The sequence below is a fragment of the Notothenia rossii genome (assembly GCF_949606895.1).
Source record: "Notothenia rossii genome assembly, chromosome: 4".
Taxonomy (NCBI): domain Eukaryota; kingdom Metazoa; phylum Chordata; class Actinopteri; order Perciformes; family Nototheniidae; genus Notothenia; species Notothenia rossii.
The window spans coordinates 34,850,408-34,869,141 of record NC_136902.1 but is presented as its reverse complement, the minus strand read 5'-3'; the positions used below and the strand labels follow the sequence as shown (position 1 = coordinate 34,869,141).

Here is an 18,734-nt window from a genome sequence, read left to right as displayed (position 1 = left end):
CCGATTTTTAATCCTAATTTAATCATCATCTTCACCACGATCATTTATGCTTATGTTCGCCGAATTGACATGAAAGCACTGACAAATATGAATATACTGTAGTCAACTTCATTAAAACGTTATTAACGTGCCTAAACTCAGTAATTCACCATTTCTACACATGACAACACACTTTGTCCGTATTTGGCTCTCTCGCCGCACAGTGAAGCATTCCCGCATTGATGTCACTTCCGGCTTCCCCCAAAACTTCAAAATGAGTCGATGGAATTTCCCTGCGATGTTCGAAATTATTGATATTTATCGGAACAGTATCGCACCTTCTTCTTTAAGATGACGGTTCGAGATTACTAGTAGCCCAATATTTAATTGCACAACAGTTGTTGGGAGGCTGTCACAAGCTCTTTAAGTGCAATATTTACTTCTTCTTTTTTTATAATGTAATATTGTTTTCACATTGTTGTGAATAACATTTGCAATATATACTTTTTTTAATCTTATTACAACAGCTGCTAATTCTCTATACTTTTATTCACTATATGCTACATATTTCTTATAATAAATACATATACTATTTTTGTTATATTAGTTTTAATGTATTTATTGCCTTGGATGTGCTTATTTAATTTAAATTCTGGTATCTATTTGTTTTGTTACGTTTGCTTGTTTCTATATTTTATGTAAAGGCCCGGACACACCAGGCCGAAATCGGCCATTTTTCGTTAGTCGGACGACGAAGCGTGCCCTGTCGCCCAAACTCAATTTGGTGTGTCGCGCACCGTCGGCCGTGACACGCCTCATTTGGCCTTTCATGGCCGACGCACGACCGATTCAACATGTTGAATCGGCCGTGCGTCGGCCACAGGCAGTCGGACAAAGAAATCACTCTGATTGGCTGTTCAGCTAGCGAATCAGTGCATGAGAAGTGAAACGGTTGCTTGAGAATGTCTTCCACAAGCAACACTCCAATGGCTGATAGCTCCATTACCGTACGTAACATGTTTTCGATGGGCGAGAGTGACAATGGAACGCACACGCCATTTGTTGTTTGTTTATATCACGTAGTCTGTTCTTCTTCTCTGTCTTCTGGTTGTTGCCTCTTTTGAATGACGAATACACACTAACGCCGCCTGCTGGTAAGGAGAGTTATTGCCACTCACGCATGCGCAGTTCGTACGTGCTCGGCTGAAGTCTTTGCGGTGTGTTCCAGTGCGACACATGGCCAAGACGCAGGAGAACACGCCGACGAGTTCTCTGGTGACTGCTTGGTGTGTCAGGGCCTTAAGTCCACTCATTTTATTTAGCTTTTTTATCTGCATTTTACCTATTGCTGTAACATTGTACATTATTATTATTACTTCCCCCCCCCACCCCCACACTGTGGGAAAAAAATGATTTCTATCATCAAGCTTCTATAAAATCAATAAGAGGCTACAAGAAAGAGGCTAAATGTCTGCTAAATGTTTACACACACATAAGAAACTAGAAAAACAGGATGTGCTTAACTCTGTCAAAAGTGAATATTGACACTCACATAGTGCCAACACCTTCATTTGCATATTGTCTTCAAAAACTTCAGAAGTAGGCTTTTAAAGGAATTTGCCAAAGGCGTCAGGAAAGTATGCTCAATTTTCATTCCAGACAGAGGGGCTCACTTGAGCAATAATTCACTAGCCTGTATGAACAAGACCGCGTGGGTTATATATTTTTGTTTTGGTTTGCAGATCTCCACATTGGGGCCCATTTAACATAATATAAATTAAATAAAGGGTTGCTTGAACATGCATACACAATGATTGGAAGATTAGAGGAATTTGTCTTTAATATTAAAAATAGTGAAGTTTTCCGAACTTGTTGTGAAGTTGATCATAACAATTAAAGATTGCTTATGAATTCCAGATGTTCGTGCAGTTTGACTGGTTGGACACATTACAAACGTGTACAATTTATCAGCAATAAGATGGTTTTACAACTTGCCATGAAATCTCAAAGGAAAACAAAACTTAACTCAGTCATGGGGGAGAGGGAGAACCATGCCATTCAGACAATAACATGCGCGGGAAAAGAAGGGCGGAGAGAGGAGGAGCAGAGAGGGGAGGAGGGTAAAAAAGGGGGGCTAAATGGAAGTCTTTTTATCTCTAGTTTCCCACATCCTGTGAACGACTGCATACGGGCCACCCAATCTGAAAGAATGACAGGAATGCGCCTATTCTCCGCGTCGCGCTTTGATGTGCAGAGAGGCATTCAGGCAACTCAAATAAAGAGCATAGTCCTGGACTTCACTTCAGCCAATAAACCTCAGTGTTTTATGTGAAAATAATCAGGTAAATGGCAGGGGGTTAGAATAGCTGGAATGCAATTTTGATGAACTTCTCTCAGGTTGTGTGTGTGACTCATCGTGCAAAATGGCTTTATTAAGCCATGTGGGTGCTTTAGTGCAACTAACAGAAACAGTAGCCTATGCTTCCTTTCTTAAGTGCAGACACAACACGTGGAGAAAAGTAGACAATTACAAAGCAAGGTAATAGGGGACTGCGATAAAGTGAAACGGTATATTCTAAAAATAGAATAAGAATCTAGTTTCTCCTTAAAACCATACACTCCTATTGTTTTGTGAAGTTTATTATTAATAATAGTAGGCCTATGATCATACTTTTATTTGAGTCTCCCTCAAAAGGGAGGAGACAGCTTGGGGGGCACTTGGCTGCGAATTAGCATTTCTCTCCAACTTGAATTCATATTCACAATTTAAGTATCACCACCCCCCTTTTTCTTTATTTTCTCGCGCGTTTTTATTCCCGCCACGTCTGTGTCTGGCCCAGTCGGTTATAAGGTTGGCTGTATTTCCATTATGTGATTGACGTGCATTTGGACTGCGTTTTCACATTCCTATTGGTGCATACAGCGGAAAGGGGCGGAGAAACATTGACGTCAGTGCATGTGGCATCGCCCCCTTACTACTGGTTTATAACCGTCCTCCCCCCTCACTAGTTGTTTCCAAGAGCCGGCGTCTGACAGAGAAATTTCTCATACACTGTGTTTATGTGTTTATATCCTATAACTGTTTACAAAACAGTGCGAGGAACAGCTGTGTTTTGCAGTAGATTTTATTGTGAATTCAGTTATACATACTCTAGGTGGGACGACATTTTCGTTTATATTTTCCTGGATTCACAAGCGGCTTTTCTTTCATCTGGATGAGAGGACCCTTACTGCATTTTTGTTCCAGCAACGTGGACTCTGAGCTCTACACGGGAGACTGGAGAGTCATACAAACGGAATAATATTGCTGAAACGAACTAAAACGAAGAACACAAACACGTCGTAAACCACTGGTGGATATATCCTTAAAAGAATGCTTCTGTCCAAGCTGAATTCTCTTGCCCACATCTCCACCGTAGACATGCCTGCGAAAATGCAGCACCAAGTTCATCAAGGTTAGACGCCCTTCTTTTTCTCCTCGGTGTTGTCATTGAGCACGGGGCTGCAGCAATGGCCGGCAGCCCGCTTATCGTAGCTTATCCTTACGTGTTATATTTGATTATTTTCAAGCACGGCAGTTGTTTTTGAGCATACTATTATGTATTAACAACGTATTATCAGTATTATTGCTTTTTGATATTTCTAAACAGCTGTTTTTTTTTGGGTGTATGCACTAGTATTTTCAGAGCTTAGTTTCCCGGGTATTCACCGGCTGTGTTTATGTTTTGTCCACAGGGAAGGAGAAGGAGCCCTTCGAGAAGCTGTATCAGGTCGGCGCGGTGCTGGGTAGCGGGGGCTTCGGCACCGTCTACACCGGTACGAGGGTGGCTGACGGAGCTCCGGTAAATATGCCTTATATGTCTTATTATAAGAATACACTTTAAACTAGCTGCTTTGCATGTTTATATGCTCTTTGTACATGTTATTTGACGCGGTGTCTTCTTTGCCCCCTTCTAGGTTGCTGTCAAACACGTAGCCAAGGACAGAGTCTCAGAGTGGGGAGAGCTGGTAAGAAATCATTATTAGCGCTAATATTCACCGAATTAACAGTATGCTATACGCAATAGTAGTATATTGCTTTAATAATGGACAATGAAGTGAAACATTCGAAGTATTATAGCATTATTTTTGCCTTTGATGTTCGAAGTGCTTATGTTATTATTATTATCTATTCAGCCTAATGGCTCGCGGGTCCCAATGGAGATCGTGCTGTTGAAGAAAGTGAGCTCGGGCTTCCGCGGCGTTATCAAAATGCTGGACTGGTACGAGCGACCGGACAGCTTCATCATCGTAATGGAGAGGCCCGAAAACGTCAAAGACTTGTTCGACTTCATCACAGAGAAAGGTGCCTTACCGGAGGATCTGGCAAGGAGCTTTTTTCGCCAGCTGCTGGAGGCCGTGCGCCACTGCCACAACAGCGGCGTGGTGCACCGCGACATCAAGGATGAAAACATCCTAATCGACCTCCGCACCGGGGAGATCAAGCTCATCGACTTTGGGTCCGGAGCCCTGCTGAAAGACACCATTTACACAGACTTTGATGGTGAGTCATCACAGCTCAAAACAGTCTTCGACGTGTTTATTTTTATTTTATTAGTTTCAACATCATCCAGTAGCCCTGGTTTAGTCATTGGCAGGAATTCCAAGGTTGTGTCATTTCTGACATCCCCCCTCCAAAGCAGCATATTAATTCAGGCTGAGCAGCATTGCCTTTGCTTTGCCGCCCCCCATAGGAGGGAAGCTGCATTTTTACAACTCAACGTTTGTAAACAAAGTCACATGTCCGCTCCCCCTGTCCCACACACACTCTGCTCTCTCACACACACACACACACACACACACACACACACACACACACACACACACACACACACACACACACACACACACACACACACACACACACACACACACACACACACACACACACACAGACTGTCACGCTCTCTGCCACCTGAGCCCAGATAACAGCCTCCCAAACAACAGATAACGCTGCACTCTTCGTTAATAATTCAACCACACCTGCAATGCTTTCATTTTCAATTTGACTGAAATACAATAATAGATTCTGGAGTGCTTAGCTAATAGGTGGGCATTTGTACAGTTTTTAAAGTTTTTTTTTCTGACAGGCACAAGAGTGTACAGCCCACCAGAGTGGATCAAATATCACCGCTATCACGGGCGCTCTGCCACAGTTTGGTCTCTGGGTGTCCTGCTGTACGACATGGTGTGTGGGGACATTCCATTTGAACACGATGAGGAGATCACAAGAGGGCAGGTCCTCTTCCGGAGAAGAATCTCAACAGGTAAATTCACATTCCAAAACATGCATCAGCATTTTCGTTGACATTCACATGATGTGTCACTCTCAGTTTATTGCAGCATACTTACTTCTCCTCCTCTTCCGCCTTCAGAATGCCAGCAGCTGATCAAGTGGTGTCTTTCTCTGCGGCCCGCCGATCGCCCCTCCTTCGAGGACATCATCAATCACTCGTGGATGCAGAGCACATCCTCTTCAGTCATCCCGTCCACAATGCAGACGGAGAAGGCGGAGATCCGGCTGCACAGTATCGCCCACGAGCCCACCGCCTTCACGCCAACTCCCGTACCCGCGGCTCGGTGATGGAGGCAAACAGGACTGTACTGAACTGAGACTTTTACTAAAGTAACAGACTTGAAGCAGAGAGGAGGGGCGCTGCATGGGCTGGCCGTCCTGACACAGGCACGAGTAAGGTGTCAAAGGACTAAAAGAAAACTAAGGTCATGACTACACAATCATGGCTTGTTTTCAACCTGGAGCGCTCTCTGCCCCCCATCACCCCAAACTACTTGATTTCCCCCCGCTGTTGGGTGTTTATCAGACTGTAGTAGGGCCTGCTCTGCGCTGACAGTACATGCGCTCGCTGAATGGCTGCGTTATGTAACCTCTCGCTGCACTGCTGCATCTCTCTGGGATGAGCAGAGGTGCAAGAGGAATAAAAAAGAAGTGCCTTCTGTGAGATTGTTGGGGGGACCCTGAAAATACTTGAAAGCAAAAAAAGGCTCCTTGTCTGAGACCTTTTTTTTTTGCACCTTACAAGGCTTTATATTGTTTCCCTCTCATGGGCCTAGATCAGCAAAGCCTATTTCATTTACAACCACTGCTATCACTCCCATGTGATTAGCAACCTCATAGCAATGTGTGCAAACAAAAAAAAGAAACACTGGACTTACCTCCTTCTTTTTACTACATATGCACCTCCTGTCTACAACTCCACTTCCTCTGAGGCGGTTCACATCCACCTGAATGCACACCACAATGCAACCATACCAAAACACAACATCCTCTGCTCTTCACTTCAAAAAAATGTTAACGTTCAAACAGTGCCTCACACTTAAATATTCAGTGGGGACAAGCATTGTAAATAATAATAACAATATTTATTATTGCCGTGACTTAAACATTTAATGAACACAGAATTTATTTATTTATCTATGAGATAATTTTTTTGGCTGTGTGTATTTCATTCCACAGTCACTGAAGGGTCCACATATTATTTAAAGAGATAAACAAAGATTTTTTATTTCTGACCATATTTATGGCATCGAATTATTTTTTAAAGAGCAGATGTTTGTGTGTATGTCATCTATATAACATGTAAATAGTCCAAAAATCACTTCCATCTTAATGTCTCTGAACATTGGACGTCTACTGATGGTAACAGTTTTTGTTACGCTGTTGTCTGCTGAGGGAGCGAGTGGGTTCTGAATGTGTGTGAGAATGAGAAAACCTTTCTGTTTTCTTGACTGCGGGTTGGATTGTTTTTTTCATCAATTCGAACTAGAATTGTAAATGATTTTAGAAACAATTTTTATACGATTTCAATAAATATTTTTTTAACAATGACTTTTGACTCCTTTGTATTATCTTACAGAATGTTGTTGTGACCCTTGCCATGTACTGTAGCCCCAAGTAGTCATGTTAAAGAAAGTACTTAGACTGAACCAAATGTCATACATCTAAAACAGTTACAAACACACAATTAGAATTTACTAGGTCAGAAGTATATACCATTTCTCAGCAAGTTTCCTGTTTGACATCTTTTGTAGAGAAGCAGCGCTGGCAGAGAAGATGAAGAGATAAGAGGAGACAGGGCTGGTGGAAGGCAGATAGCAACAAAAGTGGGGCGGGTTGCATACAAACAGGAAAACGCTATCTCAAAACATTCCTGGAATTGACTTTCTACTACTTTCTAAAACTGAGGTGTTTAAGACTAGTAAGCAGCACTGAGTTCATTAGTGATAGAAACCTATTCATTCATTAATTCCACCTTAATCCATCCAAAGATGCACACATGCAGGAACAGGAAATGACTCACTCACATTAATCTGACATAATGTATAAAACAGCTTTATGTTAAATGTTATGAAATAATTTACCCAGAAGCATGGCTATATTGAAGTGTTTGGAAGCCTTGGGGCAATCATTTGTTATTGGCCACTGGTACTTCACTAAGAAAAATGACATCCTCATTTTTTTAAATACATAATAATAATAAAAAATAATAACAATAATATATATTCATTGTATTATGCTTAGCACTTTTCCAAGTGCTCAAAGCGCTTTACATTACATATTGCATATATTAGACATGTAATACATTGAATACTGTGGACATATATCCACAGGGGCCATTTAGGGTGAAGTGTCTTGCCCAAGGACACACGGCATGCTGAGATTGAACCTGTGCTTCCCTGGTCACCTGACCTGATCATCAACACACCAAACCAAAGCCAAATTTCTTTTGACATTGATGGAAAAAAGGTCAAGGAAACATATGACAATACAATACAACTGTACTTACAGTAGCTTATTAAGCAGCAGCTGATGGTATTGACTTGTTGGTACATTGTGGGATAGTATGATCTTCTTACCTTTGATAGAGGATGATCTGATCCAGTGTTCCCTAAAGGAGAAAAGAAAGGATGCATGGAAGCATCTTCTCACAGCATTTATAGAATTTTACTAGCTCTCATCATGGCGGCCACTTAATTACATTTACTCAGTTTTTAAACTTGACACAAGGCTCCTCTACAAAAATGTAGCTGTACTGCAAAAATACCAAAGGTACAACAAAGTACAACTATAATCCTGAAAAATAGAAATGATTGTATCACTCTGTATAACTTTTGATTCAATAAAGCCAAATACAACCAGATAAAACAACTACATTACTCATTTAATATATTCTAACTACAATAAATCCAAAAATATTTGGAAACTACATCATTTTTAAATAAACTGAAGTAGCCAGACAGTGAGATGTCTGCAGTGTCGGGCATGTGACTTTCCTAAAAAATAAAAAAATCCATTCATAATTGTTGGTATAGTTGTAAATTGCGTCACACAATCTCAAGGCAGACATTGACTTGCATGCTTTGGCCTTTAGAACCGCTGGTCTCCAAATATGCTATTACTCGTGATACTTAACTTTTACTGAAGTAAAAACATCTAAATGTGTTACTTTTATTTGTAATTGCTTAAAAGCTTGGAGTATTTTTCAAAAATATCAACAGAACTTTGAGTTAAGTCAGGGGTGTCCAAACTACAGCTCCCGGCCAACTGCGGCCCATAAGAACATTCTAAAAGTATATTGAAATACGGCCCACTCCTAAAACTTGTGCTTTTCTTATATTGTACTGTAAAAATGTATTACACAGTAGTATTCATGTTTTTATTAGCCCACGTTTTTATAAGCCCACTTTTCAGAGAAATTCAGTCAATTAAAGTTTAAAACATTTTCTAACAAACCCTTGTTGATAAAAGAAAAACTCAATAACTTACATAAAATAAATGAAACCCTATAAAAAGCTGTGAGCTTGTTTTCTGAAAGTATATTCAAGTATCAAGCATATGTGAACCTACATTAGATTGACTTTGCTATCTTATCACTTAATTTATGAGGCAATATATCTCACTTAGTGAGTGGCCCAGCCTTTCGTATATTTTAATGTATGAGGCCCTCAGTGAAAACACTTTTGATATCCCTGACTTAAGTTAAGGATAAATGTACTACTTAAAGCATCAGTTGGAAGTTATAGTAACCACCTTCACAGCTGGATGTTAGCCACTGTCATCTTTGGTGTGAATCCCACTGAGAGGATGCTCTGGTGTGTTAATGTAGACATTGAGTGGAGATAGTGGCCAGAAGGCAGCAGTCTATCACGGATCTGTTCCTCTGAAATGATAAGAGTTGGGGGGTTAATCAGTAGTGACGCTCCTGTGGGACTTCTGGCCTCATCGCTAATCTTCTTGTCAGACGGCGCTACCGGCAGCGAAACATAGATTTACGACACCGCAAGCAACATGGTGGTTGGTTCCCATCAGTGTCTGTCAGGTGAATACAATGTGAATTTACCAGCTATGATTAGAATGACTGGATGGGGACTAAAATGCAAATGGGCGCCATATTGGCCGTCGTTATTCTCAGACACGTTTCAAGTCATAAATAAACCAATTCAAAGTCCTGCAGTGGCTCCATGCAAGTCCCAATGTGTATTTTGGTATCAGATAATAATAGAAGGAGGCCATCAAAGGAAATGAGCCCTAAAAATAAAATGGCATTTCAAAGTGGAGTGTCAGTCTTCAGTAGTCCTTGTGATGTGATGCTGGTTCTCTTCAGCAGGTACTCACACAGCATACAATTTCCCTGAAAAGATTACAGTGTGTTGTAGACCACAGGTAGTTTTCTGCTAAATACCTCACCATTCATTTCCCCTCTCTTTCTGAGAACCACATGCCACATCTGACTCTGCATGTCGGCTGCCGTTGTTAAGCATGTTCTATGCAGCTTAGAATTTCCGCATTTCCATATGTTCCTAGTATTTCAGCTGTAAAGCATGTTTCATTTGTTCAGTCTTCTTCATCTTTCAGTTTTTATTCAATTATGGATGCAAAAGGCATGGCAGGTAATCGTTGAATGAAAACCAAAGATAGAATCTATTTTGGTCTTCTTTGCAATGATGGTTGCCACTTTTCTTTAACACTCCCTGCTCAGTAGCAAACGAGAAGTTAGACAGAAAGATTCTACAAAATTATTATAATGGTGCTTTGTAACTGCTAGATCTGTAAATATGTAACTGTTTGTTTGCTATACATTTAGAAGGTGATGATATGTTATTATTGTGTTTACAACCTGGTTCCATTGACCCCAGCTGGAGAAAATAAGAGAATATTGATACCATGTTGAACAAAAGGCAACAGCCAGCAGCCAGTTAGCTTAGCATAAAGATTGGAATACATTTGATGGAAACAACTAATTCACAATGCTGATTTTTACTTGTTTGGAGCCATTCAATTTGGGTAAGCAAATTGTTGTTTCATCAGAAGTGGCTGATAGGCAACGATTTACATATGGCTGTTATCAGATCAGAGAAGTAGACGTGGCCGCTGTCCCAACCATATGAGGAAATTGGATAAAGTTCTTTAGAAATCAGCTTGATTTAGGCACATTGTCAGCTAGTATTTGCCATGTTTCAGGCTCTTTGGAGCAAAGACTACCTAATATATTATTGACAAGGAGGCCGATAGCGGAAAAACTGATTAGTCATGCTAAGCTAAATGTTTTCTAGGTCCAAACTCTTTTTCGACAAACCCAGTAGGCTATGCACCTCAGAGCCAGCTTAGAAAAGCAATTCAGGCACAGGTACAACTTTGACCTCCTTTTAATCTTAGATACAAGTTTACATTTTGGACAGTTCTATAGACACAACAGTGATCTGTGTTGTCCTATTGTTCATGTTGCTTGTTTGTTGACCACACATTTCCCTGCACTCTTGGAGATACCCATCATGCAAAAAGTATTCAGAGTCCAACACGGTTTGGGTTGGGTATTTGCATGGACTGTTGGTGAGTCACTCTCTCTGAGCTGGCTGTCTAAGTTCAAAAGTGAGTCATCACCAAAGTAGAGCCGGCTGAAAAAAACAACTTTAGAACACTGTCTATGTTTAGCAGTCAGAAGAAAAGACCCATTGACCAGTCATTTGTGTGTGACATAAAGATGATAATGAGCCAATGAGTGTCATCTGTTTTGATCACATTACAGAGGCAATGTGTTCTTGCCCTCTGAGCTTTACTCAGCCTTAGGAGGCGTAACTGACCTGAGACATCCTCCCCGCCTCATCGGTGAGAGCTGATTGGCTCATCGTTCTCTTATTCCCGTAAGTCGTGAGCTGCACCTTCTTATGAAAAAGATAAAGCTCTGCTGTTGCATTATTACCCTCCTCCCTGTTCAAACTGTGAGCCGCAGAGCCGGAGATTTGAGGCAATGTTGACAAGGACTTCCTTCATCCTCAGCCCCCTCCCCGACTCTGTCTATCTCTCTGTCACTGTCTATCTCCATCTTCTATCCGCCTGCTTGAAAAATACACTACAGGCACAGACAGATTCTTTAAACTCTCACAGATTAATTGGAAATCATATGTGCACTGGTTCGGTCTGTAAATCATGATGTTGAGAGATTGGCCTACAAATATGCACATATATGAAATCTGTAGTGTTAGCCTACGTAGTAAGGATAAGAGGGACGATTATAAATCAAGACAGTAAATACCTCAATTACAGCGAAACAGGGCTGTTTAAAAAAGTCATTATAAAAGCTTTCAAGCACGCAAAGATTTAATTTCACTATAATTATGAGGGACTGAAATTGACCTACATGCCATAGCTGCTACTTCAATTTGAACCTAATCCCTTAGGTGTAAAATAAGAATAAGTACTTACCATACTTAAGGGCAATTTTGTGCAACTATTCCTTTGCATTGAAAATAGGAAATTGTATTTGCAATGCAATTGTAGGAAAGACAGTATTGTGCACCTAAATGTAACACTTGACATCATATAGATATATTAAAGGTGCAGAGAGGAGTTGGTTTATTGTGCCCCAATGTAAATCCTAATGTGAGAGTTAAAGGACGGTCAACAATATAATGTACCTTGGTCAGTTTGGATTTATCGTGGCATTTATTCTTAATTAAAGTAAATGTATTTTATTTCAGTCAGTCATTTGTGTGTATACAGGTGTGGGACATTCCAACTGTTGCAAAAGTGAGCACTCAACTGACAACAGTTTGCCAGGGTAAAATAAAACATTGTCAACATATTATCTTTTGCCACAAGAAGCAGAACGTTTTTACAGTACAGTAGTTTGAATATATTTTTTGTTTGCCTTCATCAGATCTCTCAGGCACCCACAACCAGCGTCTGATCCGGTAACACTAATTAGTGTGAATGCTGTGCCACAGCATTGTATTGTATTTGAAAGTAATTATTCAACTGTCTTCTCACTACAGCAACTACACAAACGTGTATGCGCCTATCATAGCCAGTCTGAGCCAGAAGACAAAATGGAGCAAAGGTATAAAATGTTACTATAACCACTTAATTTTTCTATTCTATACTGTAAATCTTATTAATAGCTTCATCATTTAATATTACAATACATCAGTGTGTCTTTCCCCGCACAGAATACCTGACTACGGAGGACATTGTTGCAGAACTCTCTGCAAAAATAACAAATACATCTTGCAGCAGGTTCAATATTAATGGAGCAATGTGTGGGATGGAGCAATCCGCGGCTTCAAAGGTGCCTCATTCGATCCCTCTCATTCGACGTCAGTTAAGTTCACTTATGATGAGGGACGAACTGAGGGTGGAGTGGACACTGGTGGTCCCAAGCGTGAGTTCCTGACCCTCCTTATGGAATGCCTGAGAATGCAAAGAAAACATCATGTCATAGCAACTGTTTGTGCCCCATGGCGGTTTGACTTTCCCAGCCGCTCACTGTCTCAAAATCTGATTCTAAATGTATAATTTTCTCTATAAAGATAGAACTAATACACAATTATTAATGTATAATATAAGCTGTTTTGTGTATTTAATCATGCATTGGTCTACAATTTAATGATGGCTTCGACATATTTCACATAAACAGACAATGAAAAAATGTGTCCTTCATGCTGATAACTAGTGTATGCATCTGCCAATAAGTATTCTAAACAGAGTAGATTGTTGAATCCTTATTTCTTGCATTTGAAACAGATACAATAAAAAAAGTGAACTGACTGTTGTGTTCAACTTCTGGCAAAAACTGTAGATTTTTGCCACAGAACACTTCAACTGTGCCCAGATGTTGGCACAGAAAGGACATAACATGGCAGCCTGAAAAGACATACATAGTAAATCCATTTAATCAAGTCAATCAAAAACACACTAAATCAGTGGTTCCCAACCCGGGGGGCATGCCAAAGATCGCAGGGGGGGCGCCAGGCCTCAGATGATTTGAGGCCAAATATCATATTATAATTTTTTTTACATGTAATTGTAACGCAATACATGATTGTCGCTAAAAGCCTTGTCTCTACATTACAATAAAATATTTTAAAACATTTATTAATTCATTTTAAGAATAAATGCAATTGCCAGAGTTACAAAGCTTACGCTTTTAACAAACTAGATGACAGTCACATGGCTACGCTAAGCTAAAGGCAGTTAATGTTCTCCGTGATAACGTTAAGCAACTTCATTAAGTCACTTAGCAACCGCTGTGTTTCTGACACATAGAAGCTTTGGACATTCCCAAGTGAGGTTATTACTGACATATTTTAAGTGTTCTAAAACTAATTTCAGGCTTTCAGGTCAGAAACACTTTATTCCACATAGGCTCACCAGCAAAAAATTAAATATAGACAGAAAACCTAAATCTTGTAACTCTTCCCTTTGGATGTTTATCGCTTTGGATAGTTTAAGTGGACTCCCCCCCCTTAGGGGAATTCATCCAGAAAGAACACACTGGACGCTGCACTAGGTCAGAAACCAGAGGAGACTGTGAAGTCCACCGCAGACAGACCACTTTTGGACAAAATGTACTCTCCACTAAAGGCAGATCTTTCTGGAATAGCCTCCCAACTGAGATACGGGATTGTCCCATAGTTTTAAAGGTCAACTCAAAGAATGGTTAAGAAATAAACAGACGTGCAATCACCGCTAAATGCAGTTTAATACAGGGGTAACTCATCTTGCACTTTATGTAGCTCTTTTTTTGAACTTTATGTATGGGGGTTATTCCATATCTTATTATATAATAATATTAATTAATTTATTATATAATATATAATTAATAATAATAATAATAATAATATAATTATTAAATAATGTAATTTAAGTATTATATATACCATATCTTTATTCAAGGGCGTTGTATTTAAATTTGAGAGCATACTTTATTGATTTCTTTCCCTCAAACCCTGTCCTCGCACTCAAATAGTGCCTGCTTGCGCTTAGATTTGCTCTGCTTCTGCTCAAACTGTACGCTTGCACTCAGATATATTGCTGCTTACAGATTTCCTGTGTTCCAGCTTAAAACCTTCTCCTCGCACTCAAGCTGTTTCTGTGCGCTCGTGAAATGTCTGCTCTCAGATTTCTTCTGTGCGCGCTTGGATCTTTTATGCAACAACCCTGTAAAAATCCCTCAACCAATAGGAGGCCTGGTTTCCTTGCGGGTGCGTTCGCTTTACTTAGGTTTATAAACTACCGCCCTCCACGGCTTTATGTACTTCACTTGTTTATTTTTTTGGGAGGGGGGTAAGCACAGTTAGTATATATTTATAAAACGGACAAGTCAAATCAAGCAATCTGATGTTTCTCGATATAATGAGCGTATATCCCGGGTATAACAGTAGTTACTTTTCACAAGTCAGTATCCCTCCGCGTCTGAGAAAAGCTACAACCGTAACGTTACGTCCGTTACGAAACTAACTAACTAACTATTGCGGCAGTAATCTTAAACAAAGTGCCGCGAGGGACTAAACAAGAGAAAAAACACTGTGGACGCGCAAAAACTCAGTCTTTCCAAAAGTATGCATTTGACCTTTTATTTCCAAAGCTAAAATGCAATATTCCATATCCATATGCGTATATCCTTGTATGAGTACGTGCGTGCGTGCGGTCAACAAAAATTGTCCTTCTCTAGCTCACTCCCCCATCTATTACCAAGTGTGCAGGTAAAAGCAACCTGATATAAGCACAAACGTCACCACACAAATCCAATGACACACCCACCACCTATAGTGACTCAAAAAACATGTATCGTAACAAACACAGAAATGGCTTCATATGTGGCTCCTACACTAACAAAGCTTAAGATGGAAACATTTAAGGTTAACTTCGACCTCCGGGGTGGCCTTACTATGGAGTAGTGGATTGAGAAGTGCCTATCTCCAGAAAAAAAAGCACCTAAACGACGACAATGCTGTCTGTCTAATATGTTCGCTAGCTGTTATTGTTGTTGCATAGCAACCACCTCGCACTATGTTTTGTGCAGAAAGGCAACGGAGGGACTATTTTATTTTATTCCCGGGCTGATTTTTAGTCCCAGTCCGACACTGAACGTAGCTATTATGTAAGGTGCTGGTATATATATATATACTGTATACTAACAGTGCTTTCCCCCCCCAAAAGTTGTAAATTAAAGAAGTGAAGTACATGTTATGATATAAAGCCGCGGAGGGCGGTAGTTTATAAACCAAAGAGTAACCGCCCTTACGGGACGCTCTATTAGTAAAGCGAATGCACCCGCAAGGATATGGGGGTTATTCCCTATCTTTATTCAAGAGCGTGATATTTAAATTTGAGAGCATACTTTTTTTATTTATTTCCCTCAAACCCTGTCCTCGCACTCAAATAGTGGCTGCTTGCGCTTAGATTTGCTCTGCTTCTGCTCTGCTTCTGCTCAAACTGTACGCTTGCACTCAGATATATTGCTGCTTACAGATTTCCTGTGTTCCAGCTTAAAACCTTCTCCTCGCACTCAGGCTGTTTCTGTGCGCTCGTGAAATGTCTGCTCTCAGATTTCTTCTGTGCGCGCTCTGAACTTTTGTGCAACAACCCTGTCAAAATCCCTCAACCAGTAGGAGGCCAGGTGTCCTTGCGTGTACGTTCGCTTTACTTATTAGAGCATCCCGTAAGGGCGGTTACTCTTTGGTCTATAAACTACCGCCCTCCACGGCTTTATAACATAACATGTACTTCACTTCTTTAATTTACAACTTCTTTTGGGGGGGGAAGCACAGTTAGTATATATATATATATATATATATATATATATATATACCAGCACCTTACATAATAGTCTAGAAATGTAGTTGAAGAAGCTTCCTCACTAAACCGCAGCCACGTTTTAATTATGGGAGGCTTTAACTATCCTGAAATTGGTTGGCAACCCATACGGGCACCAGAGAGTGAAAACCACCCTGCATCCATGATCCTTGAATGCTTGAGAGACTGCTACGTATTTCAACATGTAACAAAACCAACTCATGCAAGAGGAAACCAAACCCCACACGTGCTTGACCTAATTATCACAAATGAGGAGGGAATGGGTTGAGGATCTAAGCCATGAAGCACCACTAGGAAAAAGTCACCATGACTGCCTGTCTTTCAAATGTCTATGCTACCATGAGATATGTGATATTCCAAACAGCAAGTTCATCCTTGATAAAGGAAATTATGAAGGCCTGAAACAGGAAATAATTGGGACATACTGGGCACAGACCTTTGAAAACAAGTCAGCTTCAGCACAGTGGGAGGCCATGGAAGAAAAAATCCTAACAAGTTGCAAGAGGCACATCTCTGCAGTAAGAAAAATCGCTCTACTCCAGAATGGATGAATGATAGAATCAAAAATCAAATCAAATCAAAAAGTGCAGCTTACACATTACAAAGGTTATCTGGTACAGAAAGTGACCATTGTTCCTATGCAAAATTGTGTCCCTATTGGGAGTGTCGGAAAGCTAAAAGAGAGCATGAAAGAAAAATTGCAAAGGAAGCAAAAGAGAATCCGAAAGCTTTTTATAAATATGCCAGAAGCAAGCTAAAAGTCAATGCCACAGTCGGAGAAACTATAGACCTTTCAGCCTTACAGCAGTAGTATGCAAACTCCTTGAATCCTTGGTGCATGATGCCGTCATAGAACATCTTGACTCAAACAACCTATTATCAGACCACCAACACGGCTTCATCCAGGACAGATCCTGGCCTGCCTTGACATATGGTCTCTTACCCTGGACGAGAGAGGAAGTCTCAATGCCATTTATTTGGATTTCCAGAAAGCATTTGATACTGTACCTCACAAAAGATTACTGAAAAAGCTCTATGGGTATGGTATCCGTGGAGACATACTCACCTGGATCTCAGACTTTCTCAAAAACAGGCGACAGAGAGTCTTTGTTAACGGGAAACCATCTGGATGGTGCACAGTTCTCAGTGGAATTCCACAAGGTAGTGTCCTGGGTCCTACACTGTTTGTCCTCTATATCAACGACCTACCCGATAATGTGAGCTCCATAGTCCAGATGTTTGCAGATGATACTAAAGTCTTCAAAAAATTAAGTGTAAAGAGGATGCAGAAAAACTCCAGTCAGATCTCAGAGAAATGCACAGATGGTCTGAGTGTTGGCAGCTCAAATTCAATGCAGCAAAGTGCAAAGTAATGCACTTCATCCTAGCAACGATCCGCAGATCATACACTTATTTGGACTCTGACGTAATACGTAGTTTATACATCTCTCTTGTATGGCCACTCCTCGAATATGGGAATGTCGCTTGGTCCCCCATGTACAAAAAGAATGCTGAGCTCATCGAAAAAATACAGAGAAGGCCAACGAAGCTGATTCCAGAACTAAAGGACCTACCATATCAAGAACGACTACAAAGTCTTAAAATCCAGAGTATGTATTATAGAAGGGCGAGGGGAGATATGATCGAAGTTTTCAAATATCTCCACAACATCTACAAAACATCATGCCCACGACAACGGGATTATAACACCAGGACTTGTGGACACTGCCTCAAATTGAAGAAATAGTACTCAAGACTGGCTATCCGCCGCAACTTTTTCAGCCTGCGTGTGGTTGACTTGTGGAATGATCTGCCAGAAAGCGTTGTCACATCCAAGACGGGTAACTGTCTCAAGTCCCGCCTCGACCATTACTGGTCAAACATCACCTTCACTTTGGACTATGTGACTGTTGCCAGCATCCATAGTAAATAAAGAATCCTACTTATTTATCTATGAGCGACTAAAAGGCCTTAGGCCTATTACAGCCGTATCCTATTGGTTGATTGAATAGCTACGTTCAGTGGCGGACTGGGACTAAAAATCAGCCCGGGAATAAAATAAAATAGTCCCTCCGTTGCCTTCTGCACAAAACATAATGCGAGGCGGTTGCTATGCAAAAACAATAAAAGCTAGCGAACATATTAGACAGACAGCATTGTCGTCGTTTAGGTGCTTTTTTTCTGGAGATAGGCACTTCTCAATCCACTCCTCAATAGTAAGGCCACCCCGGAGGTCGAAGTTAACCTTAAAGCCCCTGTCACACTGTCCCGAAATTGACACCCGATGGACACACAAATATGGAATTGTGAATTTCGCATGAAGATGGCCCCGAACCACACACGAAGGCAACATTTACATTACATTTAAGACATACAGCTGCAACGAAAGTAACAAAAACGATTATTAAAGTACTATGATACTGTACTGATATTTTCAGACTTTGTTCTTTACTTTATCCGTCTTTATATGTAGAAGATATTAAGTTTTCTCCGTAATGTTGTTTCCATAGCAACAACAACTTCCTGTCAACTCGCCTTCAAAATAATATATTATATCCTTTTCAGTACTGTACTTTGATGTGGCCAGGGAAAAGAACGTTTG

The 18,734-nt window shown here is 40.5% G+C and overlaps 1 protein-coding gene across 1 annotated transcript; it reads left to right on the top strand.

The window, feature by feature from the left end:
- The first annotated feature begins 2,975 nt into the window (after positions 1-2,975).
- Positions 2,976-6,865, top strand: pim1 (Pim-1 proto-oncogene, serine/threonine kinase). The gene is made up of 6 exons (XM_079675782.1): positions 2,976-3,434; positions 3,715-3,821; positions 3,937-3,987; positions 4,156-4,522; positions 5,109-5,285; positions 5,394-6,865. The coding sequence occupies exons 1-6, from the start codon at positions 3,353-3,355 to the stop codon at positions 5,600-5,602; spliced, it is 993 nt and encodes a 330-aa protein (XP_079531908.1). The 5' UTR covers positions 2,976-3,352; the 3' UTR covers positions 5,603-6,865.
- The last annotated feature ends 11,869 nt before the right edge of the window (positions 6,866-18,734 follow it).